The following is a 20400-nucleotide window of genomic DNA, read 5'->3' as shown; positions in this document are numbered from 1 at the left end:
CCTTATCCAGCTGTTCTGGGTTGATTCCTGAGCAGGGGATCCGATGTCTGCCACATGAATGGTGAAACAGTCCTGGGTGGCAGGCTAATCCAGTTTCCCACCATAGTGTCCCCTTCCCCTATCTGGCCCATAGGGGTGCAGGTCTACTCACTATGCTGCTAGTGGGTTGGTGGCTGCTACCAGGCCTTTTAGCTGGGCCACTTCTTCCCTGCCTCACAGGTGGTCCTTTCTCAGGGGGGCAGTGAAGTCCCGAGTTTTCCTCCTTCCAAGGTCCTCTTGCCTAGAGGTGAGCCCCTCTTCCATCTGGGCCCCCTCCCAGACTCCTCTCTACAGCCTCACCTCCTTTCCACCTTCCACCTGAACTCTGCTGCTGCTGAGAAGGCTCAGTTACTCTTAAAGGCTGTCCTGGTCCCTTGCCAAGCCTCCTGTTGGGGATTGGCCAGGATCCTCTAAGAGTACAGACCAGCCCCTCCTCAGATTCACCCACTGGAAAGGAAAAATTGCATTTTATAGTCCTAAACATAATAGAGAAAATGTATACAAATGGTATATACATACTCTGTCAAAACTATTGGTAATTAAAAATACATATTTTAGGTTGTAATGAAAGGAAAGACGTGATGTAGTTTGGCAATCAAAAGCAACCAATGTGCACACATACATAAGATCCATGCAAACTGAATTATATTCTCTTCACTTCTGGAGTCTTGAAATATTCCAATTTAATACAGAGCATGCTGACACATTCTCACAACATCTGTTTTATAATATTCAGTGACATGAGGAAGCTGTTGCATGCAAGGAGCGGTAACACCAGTGGTACTGGCGGCAGATCGAGAGAGACTCTTGGTGCTGTCTGTTTCAATCATAATTAATAATGGCTCAGTGTATTTAGCGGTTGGGTTCCGTGCAGAGCTTGTATCCGAGAACTGTGGTGTCCTGGATAATATTCAGCAGGAGATCATGTTTGTTGAAAGAATATATTCAGTATAGGGGTTTATTCAGTAAGGCAAGAGTGATGTACAACTTGCAGTAACCTGTTGTGACCAATCCAGCCTTGACTGATCTGACTTCCATAAACTGACGGCTGATTGTTTGCTGCGGGTTATTAAACATTGCACATGATCATTTGCGCTTTTGTTGTTCAGCTATTATTTTCAATTTGCAACACAAGGCCTCATGCACTTTGGGCTTTAATAATGCCACTTTTAGGAGCGTTTGATTTTTTTTTTGCAAATGCACCTCAATGTTAGCCTACGTGTCCATGCACAAATAGGCATTTACAGGCATTTAGAGACAGGAAAAAACCCACTGCCAGCACAATCAGGAGCAGCAGCATCAAAAACACTTGACCCACCTAAAAGCCTTTTAACGTGCCTTAATGCTAGGTACGCTTAGAGCTTAATTATGAATTTCAATAGCCAGAATAAATATTCACCATGGCCAATGAAATTAATTACCGCCCAAGCACTTGATGCACCTAAATGTATCTAAACATAAAACGCATTTATAAGGCACGGTTTAGGTTGTGTTTTTGACACTGCTTTTCCCCTGCAAGGAGAAAGGCATTTGGGAGAGCTGGGCAAATCCTTGAGGCCTAAGTATTCTCTGCAGAAGTTGGAATTTTGTAAAGATTACGATTCCTTGGAAAACTATTTTTTGTCTTGCCATTTTAATTTACAGGCTTCTCTGTAGCCTCACATCTTGGTTTGATGTTTAAAGGTGTAAAGGGACTAAACCTTTTTGGGCCCCAGCAATAAAGCTGAAGTTGTCCCCCCAGCCATTCTCCCCGGAACGCCTGTAAAGTTTCACAAAGCCTTATGCAACAGAGTAAGACTTCACAGAAAAACATATGGTGTGCTAGCAGTGGGGAATGTCAAAGTACAGTGCGTCATAGGATAGTATCTTAGCACCCTAAAACCTTAGGAGAGTCTGCAACCAATGTGTATACTGGTACATTATACATTGGCAGCAAAGTATGAAATAATAAAGGACATCACTGCAGCAAAGTATACTATGTTGTGGTTAAAATGCATTATCACGAAGCACTACTGTATATAGAGCATAGTAGAGGTGATCACATAACTATATCACAGTGAAATGGTAGATAAAAATATTGGGCTATTTCATAGCACATAATTTATTTATCATTTATTTATTTATTTCAGGTACTTATATAGCGCCATCAATTTATGCAGCGCTTTACATATATAGTACATTCACATCAGTCCCTAACCCTCAAGGGGCGTACAATCTGATGTCCCTAACTTACATTCATACATACACATACTAGGGCCAGTTTAGACAGGAGCCAATTAACCTACCACATAATAAAGTGAAACAACACATCTCAGGACATTGGAAAATCGCCATATATGATTTTACAGGACATCATAGGACAACACTTTGGCTTAATGGTTACCGTTTGCAGCAACTTACAAGCCGGCCTCAGTGCACTGTTTACTTGGGCAACTATGTGGCAAATGAGGTTTAATGTTCATAAATGTAGGGTTATGCACTTGGGGGCTAAGAATATGCATGCATCATACATACTAGGGGGAGTACAACTGGGGGCATCAATGGTGGAGAGACTTCTTTTCCTTTGTTATGGACTATTAAGATAAATATATATTGTTTTCGTACATATATTTTTGCACAATCTATATATATATATATATATATATATTTGCACAAATTGGCACATCAATGTTATATGTTTTATGATGGGGGGTGTTCTAAGATTTGTTATATTTATTATAGAATTATTAGAATATGTTGATATTGTTTTGACATATATAAAACTTTTATAGGGGTCTTTTGCATACAGCACTTTGTTTTGCACCTTAGTATTTTTTGCACTTGAGTATATTTATGGTCTGTATACCTATAATATCTTAGTAAAAGCATACTAATAGGGTGTTGGGGAGCGCTGTTTAAATCTTTTTATTTAATATATTGAGTTATCAATTAGGGCAGGGTGACACCCAAATTTTGGGGGACGTTGGTGGCACCTGTCACTGACAGAGGTGAGGTTCTTTCAGGTCTACACTATGTGGAGTGTTTCTGGATTTGGTGCATGTGATAATGCGGACTGAGGGGATAGTTTTACAATGCTCCTTGCTGGTGATCCTTGGTTTGAAGTCTGTGCCCTGCCCATTAATGTGTACTGACATCATGCTTTATATGGCTTCTCTATAAGCTGAGAGTTATATATGTCCGGTAAGCCATTTGGTATACTGTTAAGGTGGTGGAGATCTGCTTGAAGTGGAGTTCACAAAGCCTGGGTTATGGATATTTGTATGACTTGTATATATTGCACAATGTGGGACTTTGATTTATTGAATTGACTTTTTTTGCACATTTTTCAATATTTGTGGATTTTATTTTTATTTTATGTAATTGCACATTTGTTTTATATGATTATTCATCACAGCACATGTAATGTCCTGCACAGTATGTGTGTGTATATATATATATATATATATATATATATATATATATATACAGTAGATAGCAAGAGAGAGTATATACAGTATATGTGGATTAAAGGCATCATATGAGAAAACCGAATCTTGTGTAGCTTTATTGGCATCCAGTATGTAGTACAATAGGGTATGAAAGGATTGTATCAAAGCATAGTATATACCAAAATAGGACATTGTACAGCTGTACATAATATGACAGGATATCAAATATCATTGCGCAGTATCTAGGAAAGTAGGACGTCATAAGATCATATACCGTATAATGCTACAGGACATTGTAGGACTGTATCAGAGCTAGGGTTCATTGTAGAATTGCAATATGGCAACATTTACTTTATCATTTCCTTTTTTTCTGCAAAATGTTGGCTATACAAGACTTTTGGGGATCTGAGCTAAAGGCTTTGCACTGTTGAATTGTTATACAATCTGGAGACGAGATGTCAAATGCCACATCTGCATTCTCCATCAGGTTGGCCCCTACTTGAAGACTCCTCTGGGATCGAGGCAGGGCACTAGTCATTAAACACAAGTTAGGATGGGAGATTTAAGGTTAAGTGTCTGTCAATGAGATCTTTATTACAAGGCTGCCCTCTCCTTACAACATATCTTCCCCAAATGCCCTGCAGCGGATCGACAAGAAAGAAAACCTTTGCCTATAACACACACTTTAAGCCTTTTCTTCTTGGCTACACAGGTGTTTTCTTTTTATCTTGCACGCAACATTCTAGTCTCCTTCAAATAAACATCTCTGAAACCAAACCTGTAGATTCAAAACATTATCAATCCTTGGCGGAAAAGAGAGAAAATGTTCTGTTTGTGTTGAGTAAAGTAGGGGAATGTCTTGTTTAGTTACTGATGGTATTCACACAATGAGTTTTTGTTTGTTTGTAATGTGTCTTTCTTCTCTGCATTCCTATGCTAACACCTTGGTGGATCTTCAAATGAATCTTTCCAGGATGACGAGGAGGGGATATGGGCATAACAGCTCCAGCAAACCAAAGTTCCAGTTTTATTTTAAGGGGTAAGATAAACTTCAGATTACCATGCAAGTTGCATGTGCCATGTTTCTTGAAACACAACCTGAAAGTGCCATCCCATGCATGCTTTTAGTGATGTGTTTTTGTGCCTGTTGGGTTTGTTTGGATCATTCCTTCTAATGGTATAATAATTTACTTGGTGGAACTGCTATGAAAGCTGGGGCTGTAGGATCCATGGATCTACAAGACTAGATGGGGCCCGATGTGCCTGAGAAAGATCTCAGTAATACCTTATCATGAAAGGTTTCCTGACAGACAGAACAATATATGGTCTCCTCTCATGTGTTTAAGAAATGACAGCATTGCTCATGCATTTTGATGTCATCTCAAACATCTATTATGTCATCATCTTGAAATCCAAGAGTTTCATTTTATTAGACTAATAAAAGCTGACTTTAGTGACTGAGTAATGGATGGAGGGCACTGACATTATTTATGATACTAAATGTAAATCTGGCAAGCTATTAAAGGGTAAGTCTAGCCAGAACTGATATTTCAGTTTTTGGTAGTTGTTGGAAAGTTACAAGATTTAACAGTTTCTTATATCCCTCTAGAGGTTTTATTGGTGAGAGATCTGCACTGAATTTCTAGGTCTGCATCTAGGCAGGTGCCTACAAGGTGAATGTTTTATATAGCTAGTAACATAGTATGCCCAGGTTAAGGAAGGGTTAATCTGTAGGATGCTGGTTTCCCAGACGTTTTGGGTCCTGCCTTCCTGCCCGGTCCATATATAAACAAGGTGAAGGCTGGGCTTGGAGAGCCCTCTATGAGCTTCTGGAATTTGTCCAGTGTTTTGTGCGTTGAGTTCAGACCGATGAGAACTAGAGGGTCCGTGCCACCTGGAAGGATGTAGCCTTCATCTGCCACCCTAAGGGATTCTTCAGCAATGGACACTACCAATTATGGACTCTCACATGTACAGGTATGCCAAAATAGTTATGCAGGCCATAGATGGTGCAAATTTTTTCCTTGCAAACGCAGGTTACAGGAAAGAAATTTGCACGATTCCCATATCAACACAGACCATGCTGCGCAATTGATTATTGCTATCGGATGTAGCAGTCGCTAGTGATAACTGTGAGTGAAACTAGTAAGCTGATTGTACCCAAGTTGATCGATCAATAAACTTGGTACATTCAGCCTGCCCACACATGGTTCGAATCTCGGCTAGTTCGTGCTGAACAGGCCAAGATTCGAACAGTCTATGACCAGCCTTAGATAAGAGTTGGATTGAGTTGCACTTTTCATTATAATGTCTTCAGGCATTTTTAGTAAAGCTTATTAACTATTGAAAGCCTCTTCTGAAGTTATTCAAAGGGGTGCATAGTGGTAAATTACTTATCAAAAAACAGGGCCTGTAACACAAACACAAGGTATGAAGGCAAGGCCACTGGCCACTACTAAGGGTTAACTTATTGAAGGAATTGGAGGAAGAGAGTAGTTGCTATAGGTAACCTACTACTGGTGGGAAGTGTACAGCAGCCAGTCAAAAAAGCATGGTCCCTGACATAGGTGACAGGCCCTCCAGTGGAGAGGGAGTCGGTGCTCTGGCTCCTTCCCTAATGGTTGATTCCCCCAAAAGTATCTGAGACTGAACCTGCGGTACAGAGACCCATGTAAGCAGCTGCATGGTACGGGAAAGTGGAAGAAGTTAATTAAGTGCATGCATGAGGTCTGCAATAGGTGCATGGCGGGACCCCATTCTGTCACTGGGATTGAGGTGGCAGAGGTACACTGGACTGGTGGAGAGAGCATAGGCTCAGCATTGCCCCTCCTAAATGCAATATTCAATGAGGAAAGTGTGTAGTCACACGGGCCGGAATGCTTCATAGAGGAACTCTGTATGCCACACAACTACACAGTGTACAGCTCATCTCTAAGCTGGGATACCACCATAATGTTGATGTTCACATGAACACAGCCTCGCCTGGTCCTGGGCATTGATGAGCACGCACACACGAAAAAGGTACCCCCTATGTGCAGGGTGAGATGGCCCCACCCACATGCATACCTGCAATCACTATTATGGGTGGTCTCCTAAACAGGAGAAGTATGAACCAACACAGGTTGGCAGGAACACCCCAGACCCCCAGGTGTACAGAAACAGAGCTGGGAACTATGGCAGAAAGCTCCTGCTGACTTAACTCACTAAGTTCCACTTACAGTTTAAATATAATTTTTGGGTGGAATGGCCCTCTATTTAAAGCCAGCCATATATGTTAGGTTTATCTCTCCCTGTTGGCTGAATGCTGCAAATCAATAGACCCCCCTTTCCCCCCATCCATGCTAAACAGCATTAATAGAGGAATCTCCCATGATGGCTGTTGTTACTGCCTCTGATTGTCTGCAGTCACTTTTTGGACAAGAATTTTTTGCCTAGCTTCTTCAATTTTCAGATCAAAGTTTGTCAAGACAGGTGATGCCATGGAGCCACCCATGGTTAAAATTTGGGCCTATTCAGCAGGAATTGCCTGTAAATTTGAGCTTTGTATGGCCAACATTAGTATCAGTATACTTGAGAGACCTCAGAAAGTATTAAGTAATATAGAACTCTAACTATCTACTAACAACTGGAATATACAAATAAAAGCTGAAATAAAGTGCTTAATTACTGTCACAAATCCATTTCACCAGAATTGACAGCAGTAAAATGCTACCCCTCCTTCCCTTTGTATTAAATGGCATCAACATTTTTTCAGAAACTGTTAGTGTGTTAGGTGGGGGCTATGATTCATATTTTATTTAGCTATTTAGTGCCAGTCAGGAGTCTATGCTGAATGTGGATTGTCTAATAATGTGATAACTGGAGCATAATAACCATCTTTCTGCCAGTACATGGGATGGATCACACATGTATTGATGTATGTTTAGCAGCTTACACGATGACATCTTTATGTGGACTAATTAAAATATATTAGATGTAGAATAATATATAGAGGAAACTGTACAATGTGCAGTATAGTCTGTGAAGCACATTAATTGCATCCTGTCTATCTTTGTGACACCTTCCATTCCATAATATTACATGTGTCAGATCCTAAAGATAGCCATACACCTGTAGATTTCTCTAGTTCAGTGCCGTGGGCTGAATAAGAGAAATTAATCAATTCCTCCATCCATCCTAATCACCTCTCCTGCCAGTTATTTTGTTTAGCAGCCAGTGGGACCCGAGGCTGCTGAATTCCCAAACCGTGACTGCATCTGATAGGATGCAGTTGGTGTTAGGTGAACAATTTTCCACCCTATTCCTTAAACAAAAGTCTACTGAAAAATGCAGTTTTGTCAGGCCACTGGTGACGACTGGGCTACCCATAGCTTGAATTTGGGATGATTCAACAACGATTAGCTGAATTTCTGAAATTCGAACAGTGTATGCTAGCATTAGTCCTTACAACACAATGATTAGTTCCATGACAAAGTGAAATGCGGGATACTATTCTCAGAAGTTATAAATGTTGACCAGTAAATGCCTGTACTAGGGAACCTAAAGAAACTGGTCTTTTGTGGAATCCCAGTAAAGTGAAATTCATTGTTTCAATTTTTTAGTTTCGAACTATCAGATCTCCAAGTGTACAGATAGTGCAAGCCGGTTGACAGAGATGCCATTTTTGACAAAATGTCTTCTATATCCTCCATAGCAGCCAAATTCAAATGCTTTTATAATACAACCAAAGTGACTGGATATCAATAAGAAAATTTTTTTGCTGGAACCAATGCTCTTATGTGTGTGTGTATGTGTGTGTGTGTGTGTGTGTGGGGGGGGGGGTAATTGCCTATATTAGCTTGTTTTAGGTCTGAGCTGACAATCCATCTGTATAGTGTGAAGTTATCTTACTTGAATGTACTGCTCTTGGATGGAACATCTGTTCTTATTATGACCACATCTGTCATTCTATGTCATTGTACAACCATTTCTGTTATCCCCCAGATGATCCAAAAATTCAGCATGGGAGTACAATATGTCGATCTGTGAGATCCAACCATGCTTATTTGTAGGATATACATTTTCTCGCTGTTCATATATCAGAATAGTTGGGTTTCCTGGTCATAATTTATATGACCAAGTGAGTTATATGTAGTTACAAAGCCTCCATTAGTTTACAGTCATATTAGTGAAATTAGTTCTACGACATTAGGGAATGGAAGAGATCGGTATGTTTCTCAGTATTGAAAGCAATATTAATGTGCTGATTGCTGTAACCAATGAAAACCAGTTGGACTTAAAGTGGAACTAAACTCTCATAATTCTTTACAACCAAGGAAGATGCCATCCTCTATTTAGATCTGCAGATGCCATGGAGCTACACATGTGGTTAGCTGTGACACCAGCCATTTGAGGGCTTGAAAGGTCTCTTGAGAGTTGACATAAGCACACTGGCAACCCTGTTATTATCAGAGGCATGCCTTAAATGTAACTGTTGGATAAAAGTTAAAACAGGACTAAACCTTTGCAGCCAAGGAAGTGGCCATCTTAGTCTCTGTATGGTTTCTTAGATTGTAAGGTCTAATGAGCAGGGCCCTTTTTCCTCTTGTACCAAATTGTATTGTAACTGTACAGCGCTGCACAAACTGCTGGTGCTATATAAATCCTATATAATAATAATGATCTGTAGCTGCCATGGTTCTGCACATGGGATCAGTTATGCCACCAGACATTTGATGACCTGACAGTTGGATTGAGAGCACAACCAATTATGACAGTTCCTAAATTAGTGGGTTTAGTTCCAAATGAAAGATGAATTCCAAGTATAGATATTTTTAAATAGTTACAATAGTCCAGCTTGGATGTCACTACCCCACTTCTTCACCTCATCCAACCAGAGAACTTTTTGTATTCATTGAGAAAATGCAAAGTGTTCTCTGAATGGCACCATATACCAACTGGGCAGCTGCTCAGTATGGGATCCGGAAGCCATGGCCTGACAGTTGGGATGAGAGCACAAACAATTATGACAGTTCCTAAATTAATGGGTTTAGTTCCAAATGAAAGATGAATTCTAAGTATAGATATTATTAAATAGTTATGATAGTCCAGCTTGGATGTCACTACTCCACCTCATCCAACCAGAGAGCATTTTGCATTCATTGAGAAAATGCAAAGTGTTCTCTGAATGGCATCATGTACCAACCGGGCAGCTGATCAGCATGGGATCCGGAAGCCAGTGGAGATCACTGGAGTAGAGAGTCTAGTACAGTGGTGGCGAACCCGTGGCACGCGTGCCACAGCCGGCACGCCGAGCCTTATCTGTGGGCACGCCAGGAGAATCCAGCGGCGCGCTGTCTTCCCGGCTGTAGTGTGCGTGACAGCCGGGTCCCAAGTGCGCATGCACAAGAAGCAGTGCTCCTTGTGAATGGTAAGGCGGTACCTGGGACACATGACAGATCCCAGAAGCCGCCGGACCAATCACAAAGCGCAGCGCTTCTCGCGCATGCGCACTGGGCATCCGGCTGTCCGACGAGCGCCCACACTACAGAAGCCGGGAAGACAGCGCGCGGCTGGATCGAGGAACAGGTAAGATAAAAAAAAAAACTCTGCGGAAGTAAGAGCGGGTACCTGTCAAATTCAGGTACCCGCTCCCCCTCCCTCCCCAAAGGTCAGCAGTCATCCCTGTGCTGTGTCCCCAGTCTCTGGTCATCCCTGTGCTGTGTCCCCAGTCTCTGGTCATCCCTGTGCTGTGTCCCCAGTCTCTGGTCATCCCTGTGCTGTGTCCCCACTCTTTGGTCATCCCTGTGCTGTGTCCCCAGTCTCTGGTCATCCCTGTGCTGTGTCCCCAGTCTCTGGTCATCCCTGTGCTGTGTCCCCAGTCTCTGGTCATCCCTGTGCTGTGTCCCCAGTCTCTGGTCATCCCTGTGCTGTGTCCCCAGTCTCTGGTCATCCCTGTGCTGTGTCCCCAGTCTCTGGTCATCCCTGTGCTGTGTCCCCAGTCTCTGGTCATCCCTGTGCTGTGTCCCCAGTCTCTGGTCATCCCTGTGCTGTGTCCCCAGTCTCTGGTCATCCCTGTGCTGTGTCCCCAGTCTCTGGTCATCTCCTGTGCTGTGTCCCCAGTCTCTGGTCATCCCTGTGCTGTGTCCCCAGTCTCTGGTCATCCCTGTGCTGTGTCCGCAGTCTCTGGTCATCCCTGTGCTGTGTCCGCAGTCTCTGGTCATCCCTGTACTGTGTCCGCAGTCTCTGGTCATCCCTGTACTGTGTCCGCAGTCTCTGGTCATCCCTGTACTGTGTCCGCAGTCTCTGGTCATCTCCTGTACTGTGTCCGCAGTCTCTGGTCATCTCCTGTACTGTGTCCGCAGTCTCTGGTCATCCCTGTACTGTGTCCGCAGTCTCTGGTCATCCCTGTACTGTGTCCGCAGTCTCTGGTCATCCCTGTACTGTGTCCGCAGTCTCTGGTCATCCCTGTACTGTGTCCGCAGTCTCTGGTCATCCCTGTACTGTCCGCAGTTCTGGTCATCCCTGTACTGTGTCCGCAGTCTCTGGTCATCCCTGTACTGTGTCCGCAGTCTCTGGTCATCCCTGTACTGTGTCCGCAGTCTCTGGTCATCCCTGTACTGTGTCCGCAGTCTCTGGTCATCCCTGTACTGTGTCCGCAGTCTCTGGTCATCCCTGTACTGTGTCCGCAGTCTCTGGTCATCCCTGTACTGTGTCCGCAGTCTCTGGTCATCCCTGTACTGTGTCCACAGTCTCTGGTCATCCCTGTACTGTGTCCGCAGTCTCTGGTCATCCCTGTACTGTGTCCGCAGTCTCTGGTCATCCCTGTACTGTGTCCGCAGTTCTGGTCATCCCTGTACTGTGTCCGCAGTCTCTGGTCATCCCTGTACTGTGTCCGCAGTCTCTGGTCATCCCTGTACTGTGTCCGCAGTCTCTGGTCATCCCTGTACTGTGTCCGCAGTCTCTGGTCATCCCTGTACTGTTAATTAGTTTGCACTACTGTACGAGTTGTTTTTTCTAAACCAAAAGCTCGATATTCAGGTTTCATTGCAGTGTTGGCACTTTGAAAGAAATAAGTTGGTTTTGGGTTGCAGTTTGGGCACTCGGGCTCAAAAAGGTTCGCCATCACTGGTCTAGTACAATGTTTTCCAGCTTCAAGGGGCAATGGCCAGGTATGGTATATGCAAAGCTCCAATGGTCCAAGCTGGACCAATGTAACTATATATAAAATATCCATACCTGGAATTCTTCTTTGAGTTTACTAATATATTTTGATTGGTTGATAGTCTAGAGATCAATTACAAAATTAATTGAGATGGTTTAAATGTTCTTTTCTCCTCTAATTTTTTGTTTTCTTGGTTTAATATCCATTTTGGTCTGATGATGGTACAAGAGGTCTGGTGACAGGCCTTCTTTAGGCCCTAGCACTCACTGTTTTCTTATGCCCACTTATTCTTATTTTAAACCAAAGTGGACAGAAGAGTTGAAGTCCTGAACAGCTGTTGAAAGGCTCTCTTTCCTTTCATGTTGTTTGCAATGAGCAATAGGTAAACTTTTCTCAGGAGAACAGCCTCACACAAATTGCACTTTAATGGCCTTGTTTTACAACCCGTCTCCATCACAGTCCTGTGCTAGATTTTTTTTTTTCAACTCCTATCTGAGGACATTGCTACTTCATCTGTGTTTGCTTGTCTTCCCATGAATGATTTCCTTACTAGGTCTCCACTTTCCTTCACCATTGCCTCTCTTTATTACACAGTTCATGACAGATTAGCTTGAGACAAATGATACGCCTTTGTTGGGCACTTCTCTAAAACATGTCTGTCATAGGTTTGCCATAGACAGGCACGTGTCATTAAAAATTAAACACATATCCAATCACTGTATTATATCTATAAAGGACACCCTAGGACAGGATTAAAGAACATCTTCCCCTCCCCTTTCTGCATAACATAGGGGGTAGGTGTTCTGTAGTCCAGATAGAGCTGGCAACAATGTAACTGAGTGCAGCACAGGCACACTGCCCCGGAAGTTATCAGCCATTCAATGGTAGGGTTTACATAAACTTTAACCACTTGAAGACCAGACCCTTTCTGACACTTTTAGTTTACATGTAAAAATCTGTATTGTTTGCTAGAAAATTACTTAGAGCTCCAAAGATTATATGTATTTAAAGCAGAGGCCTTAGACAATAATATGGTGGGTGGGGGCTTTTCAAACTCATTTTTTTTTGGAAAGAAAATACTCCTTAACCTCCTTGGCGGTATTCCCGAGTGTAGCTCAGGGTAACATTTCAGTACCAAGAGCGGTAACCCCTAGCTACACTTGGGAATACCGCCAAGGAGGTTAAGGAGTATTTTCTTTCCAAAAAAAAATGAGTTTGAAAAGCCCCCACCCACCATATTATTGTGCGGCACTGCTCCGGCATTTGTTATTCACTTACCTTACCCTGCGCTCCCACGATGTGTCCCCTGCAGCGTCCCCGGCCATCTCCTTCGGCTGATGCCGGCATCCGGCTTCTGTGTCCTGTCCCTGAGACGTCGGGACGTACGGGCGCCGCCGGCGGCGGGAAATTTAAAAATTTTAAATAATGTTATTTTTTTTTTTTTACATTTTACATAGTAAAACATTGCTGTCTCAACCAATTTCACATACATCTTGTCCCTAATGCTTTGTCCTGCGCCCTGCCTGCATTTTGTCTGTTCTTTCTGCCTGAAAACTGAGAAATGTCCATGGCGTCCAAAAAGTGTCCCTTTAGGTCAAAAGCAGTTTAGACCGGCTAGAGAACAGCGATAGTAAATCAGAACCACTTGCAGAATTGAGTGATAATGATTTGTGGGGAAATTCGTCATCAGACACTGAAAACGATTTTGCGACTTTGCTCAGCAATGTGCGAACTTATTATGGCGCTATATTTCAAATTTCAGTGTTTTTGGTTTGATTATATTATTGAATTAAATGTATTATTATTATATTATTATTTTTTATGATTATTTATTAAATTATAATTTATGATTTTGTGTTTCAAATTTTATCATACCCGGGATGTTTACTAGACTCTTGTTCGGACAGATTTCAGTGAGTTATTCCTAAAAATTACAGCCTACAATAAAAAAACTACATATTTCCATGCAAAATAATGGTACCGCTTTCAGCACCAAAAATCTGAAATAATCATACCGCCAGGGAGGTTAATGAATTTCAATGCGCGAAAACACAATACTTGTTTGGTAAAATATAAAAAGATGATGTAAACATATCACGCTTTAAAATTGCGCACGCCTGTGGAAGGGTGACAAACTACATAAATTATAATATCCATAGGCGACACTTTAAAAGCCTTTAGATGTATATGCACTTCATCGATGAGCCCATTTCTTTTTGTTCTCTCATTACTTCGTGATTGTTATTTTACAACTCTATGAAATTCTTTGTTGTATGCCCTTAAAACTCCATAAAAAAGAAATTTTAAAAAAAAGCCTTTAGATTTGCACAGGAGGCCTGGTGCTAGAATTAGCTTGACTAATGGTAGCTTGACTAATTGGTATGGAAACAGCGATCGCTGTTTCCATACCAATGAATACATTCACCTTTGCGCACAAGCAAGGGGGGGGGGGGTGTCAGTGGCTCTTTAAAAAAAAATATTATTATTTTTACACTGTAGCTTTTTCTTTTTTTATCACTTTTATGGTTATCACAAGGAATGTAAATACCCTTTGTGATAGCAATAGGCAATGACAGGTCCTCTTTACTGAGCCATCTATTTATTTATTTCAGGTACTTATATAGCGCTGTCAATTTACGCAGCTCTTTACATATATATATTGTACATTTACATCAGTCCCTAACCCTCAAGGAGCCTACAATCTAAAGTCCCTAACTCACATTCATACATACACATACTAGGTACAATTTAGACAGGAGCCAATTAACCTACCAGCATGTCTTTGGAGTGTGGGAGGAAACCAGAGTACCCGGAGGAAACCCACACAGTCACAGGGAGAACATGCAAACTCCAGGCAGGTGGTGCCAGGGTTGGGATTCAAACCAGCGACCCTAGTACTGCCAGGCATAAGTGCTAACCATTTAGCCACTGTGCTGCCCTGCATCGTGTTACATACTTACCTTTCCCCTGTCTTCCGCATTGCAGGTTGTGACGTCACCATCGATTTGGTGAGATTCCTATAGAACGATATGTACCATACCTTTATTTATTAATTATGGGTACTTATACAGCGCTGTCAACTTACATCTCACGAGAAGATACTCCATTCCAATATAAGAGTGTGTTCTCGTGAGGTTTGGGCAGCTCAGCACTCTCCATGATCTCTCCTGCAGGAATGTGAGGTCAGATGGGGGTAAGAAATATCATTTTTCCCTACACATACATAAGTACTGTCATGAAGGCTTCTCTTTGGACAATTATGCTACCATCAACATACTGCCTGTCTTTGGGTGACAGTGCTCAACCTACTGTATCTATAGAGGAGCATGGCTGTCACCCTATGGCTCTACTACAGAACACCTCCCTCTCTTCTCTTTTCTATAACATATAAGGGAGATGTTCTGTAATGTATAGTACTTGAGAAATATGCTTTTACAGTCTCTTTCAGATGGGCAGTCAGGGGGCGGTAAATACAGGCAGCTGAGCCGCAGCTTTAGCACCCCCCACTATTAGCACCCACGCTGTAAAATAACAGCTGGATGGGGCTGTACACATGCAGCAAGCTTTGCCTCATGCCACTGCATTTTTTATTTAGGGTACAGAGTTTAACAGGCATCACCACCTGTTAAACTCACCCATTGTGTTAAGTGGGGTAATGCACGCAACTGTGGTGTGATAGTGAGGCATTATAGGAATAAATCAGGCGGTGAGGAGGTGATATTTCAACTAAAATCTCTGTATATCTCCCAAGAGAAGTAAATCTTTCACCCTTGAAAGTGCAAAATATCAAAACCTTTTCTTTCACCCTTCATCCCAAAACCTAATACCCTTCCTTTACTTCAAAACATTCCAAATACAATTCAAAAATATCATTCAAAAATATTCACCAAATGTCCCAAATAAAGTTCAAAAATAAAGTCCAAAAGTAATCCGCCTAATGTCCACACTATTCGATCTTCCAAACGTGATAAGATGTCCAATTTATTATTCCAAATCCAAGATACCTCAAAAAAATATAAACTAAATATAGTGCATTACCTCTCAAATAATATTCTGTGATACCATGCAAACACTCGTGGAGAGAAAAAAAAAATTATATAAACATAAATTAAATAAAAATATGAAATTCTATGTGACTATCAAATATGAATAAATAAAGTGAAAAGAGTAAGTCCCCCTATACACCCCCACTCGTGAAGTTGGTATAATTCACAGCAACTGGACTAGTGATAATACACAATATTTGAAGATGTCATCACTCTAGCCAGGTGAAATTCACAAAAACCACTTCTTCACCACCTGTCAAATTCCCTCTGAGAAGCAACCTGAACACAGATCACTCTTCAAAGGGCACCACACTCCACCTTAGGAAAGATGTCAGAGTACATACCTACCTTATCCTCTCTTTCCACATTTCTGGGCTTGACATTACCATTCTTTTGGTTTAATTCCTGACTTCATATCCTCTTTGGCGAGATCCTCGGGAATGCAGAGCAACCCAAATCTTGCAGTTTCAAAATTTGGGGTACTCTTCGTTCCCCAAAAATCTGTCGGAAGGATAGTGATGTCATACCTTGCAATGCAGAAGATGGGGATAAAATAAGTATATCATTCAGTTTTTCTCTTTCCGGGTACATTTGTCAAGTACATGCAGCGACTTATACAGGGGGAGGGGGCCCAGACCTAATAGGATGACCTTGCAGCAAAGTGCAGATCCACTTTAAGTTTGTTCTTTAATAATACTAATAAGTCATAATAATAATAATAATAATCATAACAATAATCCCTCTACCAGCTCAGAGTAGTAACTCATTCTATAGCCATCCTTAAGCCAATATCTGGTTAACATGGATGTAATATGAATTACAGCTGTTTATTTTTTAAAATGCAGCAGAAAGAAATCCAGAACGTTTTCATTTGCAGTTGATATCTCTCTATAGGTTTTATTGTACATTTGCTTCAAACAATATTTTGGATATTTCTGCCTGTAAACCCGATATTATTCTTTCCATATGTCTGCTGGTAGATCTGAAATATTAAATGTAGCAGTTTTATGAAAGGACTGGCCCCCGTGTGTGGCAATTTGTACACTGGTACAGTGCTTCATGCTTTGTAAATATACATTACATGGCTCTGGAATGAAGTCCAAGTCAGTTTAGGAGTCTCAAATATGTATTTAAATGGAAATACACCAATTTATAAATAGGATTTAGGTTGGCTTTATTTTTCTGTAAATTTCCTATAAAGCACTGTATTTCTAAGATGCTTGACATGTATAGGACTTTAGAGATAAACAGAGAGATTTCCTGTCTAAGAGGGATGTTGGTTATGCCTTATCTGATTGGCAGGGTCGTCTTTATATTATCATGGGCCCCTGGGCAAAGTAATGCACTGGGGCCCCTACCAGCCTGCCCCAATTTACGCACCTACTCCCAAGAATTAAAATATAAATAGATGATAGAATGAAATATATATTTATTAGTACTTTCAATAAAATTAATTTTCAACAATAAAAACATGCCAAAAATCAAAGACAAAGGACACCATAATGGGGAAGTAGGAGGGGAGGCAGAAGGGGCAGCTTCGTAAAAATTGCAACTGTCCCGGCAAATCCAGGACAGTTTGCAAGTATGCTGTAATACAAGATTATCATAGGGCCCCCATTCACCGGGGGCCCCTGGGAAGTGCCCAGAGGTGCCCATCCATTAAGACAGCCCTGCTGATTGGCACTATCCTGTATTGTTACATGGACAGGTCCTCAGTTATTTACAGTGTCAGACTTAAAGCTGCTCAGTCAATAAAAAGAAAAGAAAATCCTTTTTCTATCTAGCTTGCAGAAAAGCTGGTCATACACTGATAGAATCCACATACGTACAATCCAATGAGAGCACCAAACAAACGTCAAAGAGTCCAAGGTAATTTAATGATAAAACTGATTCATAGCAGAATCAATCCTATGCATTTGGGGGTCAGACATTCTCCCTCTTCATCGTAGCATAATAATTTTACCTTAAAGTGTTACTAAACATACAACAGTAAAATCAGTCTGTATATGCAATAAAGCATGCTTGTTATACTCATTGTGGACCTCCATATTGTGTAAAAAGGTTGTTTGATCCTGTCTTCTCTGATTCTCCCCTTCATCTACTGTCCCCAATCCATCTGCTTATAATACAAAACTCTAGGAGTCACCCTGCACATGCTCAGTTTAGTGTGTATGGCTAGAGAGTTTTTTCTTTTTCTTTGGGAGAGTACATGTGATCAGCACAGGGCCAATCAGCAATCATAGGACAGTCAGAGCAGAATGAAAACTCCTCCTACAAGATTAACCAGTGCTCAGCTGGACACTGATAGAAGTCACAAGACTGCTATATACTGCTGATGAGAAAAGGTATTCAGCAGTTTATAGTTATTAAAAATAATTGCATTTCCATGTTCTGTGTACTGTGGGAGACCGGATATAGTAAACGCAGGGTCCGGGGTTTAGTAACACGTTAAAATATAACTAAAGTCAAAACATTTTTTTTTATTTTGGCTAGAGTGTAGAGGGATTAGAACACCTGCCAGTTTTTACTGCAGTCTGTGCTTCCGGTTAGGGAGATTCATCCACTCTATTTGTCATGTTTACTAATATCACCGAGAGTGAAAGTAAGAGAAACTCACAAATTTTGGGTTGCTCCCAGAAAAGTAGTAGAGGGGAAATTTTCCAATGGGGACACTAGTTCTGGTGACCTGGGGGTCCCCAAGGAATTCCCTAAATTTGCAGGGATTTCTCTGTTTTGCTATGGAACAGGAAATGAATGGAAATCAATGCAATGGGACACAGATGGTGAAAAAAAATCTCACAGGGGTTATAACCCTCCTTTGCTCTATTCAAAATGAAAAAAGTTTTGCCTATAGTTCTACTTTAACCTCTTCCCATCTGGCCCATGCCGATAAACAGCCGGGTGGGAGTGCTGCCAATGCGGGTGGATGTTTCTAAAGGTCCCCCCACATCCACTGTCCGTGTGCGCTCCCTGGGAGTGCGCAGCATCGCTATCGGTGCCCGCTGTGTCTGGAGGACACAGCGGAACACAGATCGCTGTACAGGACCTCTGTGTGAGGTCCCGATTCATGTGATCACTGATTGGACATGAATAGTAGTAAACAAGATGCCACTAGCTGACATCATTGCTTACTACTTGTAAAATCTGTGAATGATCACAGAGGTCACATGGTACAAGGCTATTCACAACAGCCTTGTACCATGCGACAAGCTGTGACCAATCACAGCTCTCACAGTATTTCTCAATGGCTGCAGGAATGCAACCAGAGAGAAGGAGAAATTATTTCTTTTACAGCCTTTATGGATATAAAAGCAATCAGTGTAAAAAAAAAAAAAATCACCCCCCACAAGTAGTACAGTGTCACTATGGTAACACCACTGTACTGCTAGGGTATGTTAAAAAAAAACATAAATAATAATATAAAAAATAAAATAAAAATGTAAAAAAAATTATAAAAATTATAATTTTTGGGTATAAACTAATTTGGGTTATTTTTTTTACTAAAAAGATAGATGAATGCATTTTGGCCAAGATGAAGTGGTTAAAGGCCTTTTCCCACTTGTGGACTGTTCATTTAATCAGTTCATTAATCATTTAATAATTTATTTATTGAGAAGTATTTAGGAGCACAACATATATTTGCAGATATTTCCAACACAGTTGTAGTTATGTGTTTCATGTTTGCGATCCCCTAGTAATTATCACACCTGTGGCTCGCAAGTCACTCTGATTCACCTATACTCATTTAATCAGTTCAGTTACGTTTTTTCAAACACAAAAATGGATGTTTTTCTTCAGGTTTTCATCAGTTTACCATCAGTTTTGTCATCAGTCTTACATCAGTTTTTTTACATTCACCAGCAGTGCAAAAACGGACCATTTGTCCGTTTGCATCAGATTTTCAGCTGTTACGTTTTTCTGACAGATCAAAAAATAGGGCTTTGATCCGTGAAAAAAAGGGTGATGACGGAAGTGGAAATAAACGGATGTAAACAGATGATCATCCGTTTACATCCATTTTTTACATAGAGAAGTATTGATATCCGTTTTTCATCCGTCAACAGATGAATGAAAATGGACAAACGGTTCACAAGTGTGAAAGGGGCCTTAAAAGCCACTTGCATGATGCAGAACAATCGTTATCGGTGAAAACATATTGGTGTTTGTTTATTTCAGTATGAGATTGTTCCGTTTTCATGCAATACTTTATTTCATTATAAGGTAAGTATAGATTTTGGGGTTAATTTAGTGATGAGCAGAAGGTTAAAAGTTAATTTACGTTTAGGGACCAGGGCTAAGGTGTTAATCTGAAGGGTTAGGTTAGAGTTACATTTTTATTTTGGATAGAATGTAGAAGGTTTAAAACATCAGCTGTCTTCAGGGAGATTTCCCTTTTACTTCCTGTCTCAGAGATATGACAGGAAGTGGGTGGGAATCTCAAAGTTAACGGAAGTATCACTTTTCTTGTTCAATTTCTTTATTAAAGGTTTTCAAAAAAACAAAGTTTGAATAGGTGCCTCTCATACTGAATATACATGGAAAGCACATTCAGTAAAGCAGAGCTATTCTGCATCTGTGCACAGGGCCGTGGACCCCAGTCCTTCTGTATGGGGCCCAGGCCAGCAGGGGGTGCCCAGACAGCTGGGTGAATCGGATGTGAAAAGGGAGGGTGATTGGCAATAGGGGCGGCAATTACTGAAACTGATCCCGTTTGGCTCTCTGCAGCTGAAAGCTGAAAGCCAGC

The 20400-nt window shown here is 41.3% G+C and overlaps 1 protein-coding gene across 11 annotated transcripts in view; it reads left to right on the top strand.

Annotated features, from left to right (window-relative positions):
• The window catches only part of ERC2 (ELKS/RAB6-interacting/CAST family member 2), a 1463345-nt gene that overhangs the window by 1140340 nt on the left and 302605 nt on the right, over window positions 1-20400 (top strand). The window contains exon 20 of one of the 11 annotated variants that reach the window (XM_089681880.1): window positions 4441-4506. The exons of the other annotated variants lie outside the window; for them this stretch is intronic. Within the exon in view, the coding sequence (XP_089538006.1) occupies window positions 4441-4467 (27 nt within the window). The 3' untranslated portion in view covers window positions 4468-4506. The remainder of the gene's footprint in view (window positions 1-4440; window positions 4507-20400) is intronic. 11 annotated transcript variants of the gene reach the window in all.

Source organism: Staurois parvus, unplaced genomic scaffold, assembly GCF_062004578.1.
Source record: "Staurois parvus isolate SC_StPar_1 unplaced genomic scaffold, SC_StPar_1.0 ptg000282l, whole genome shotgun sequence".
NCBI classification, from domain to species: domain Eukaryota; kingdom Metazoa; phylum Chordata; class Amphibia; order Anura; family Ranidae; genus Staurois; species Staurois parvus.
The sequence above is the reverse complement of the archived record's forward strand: the minus strand, read 5'-3'. Positions and strand labels throughout refer to the sequence as shown.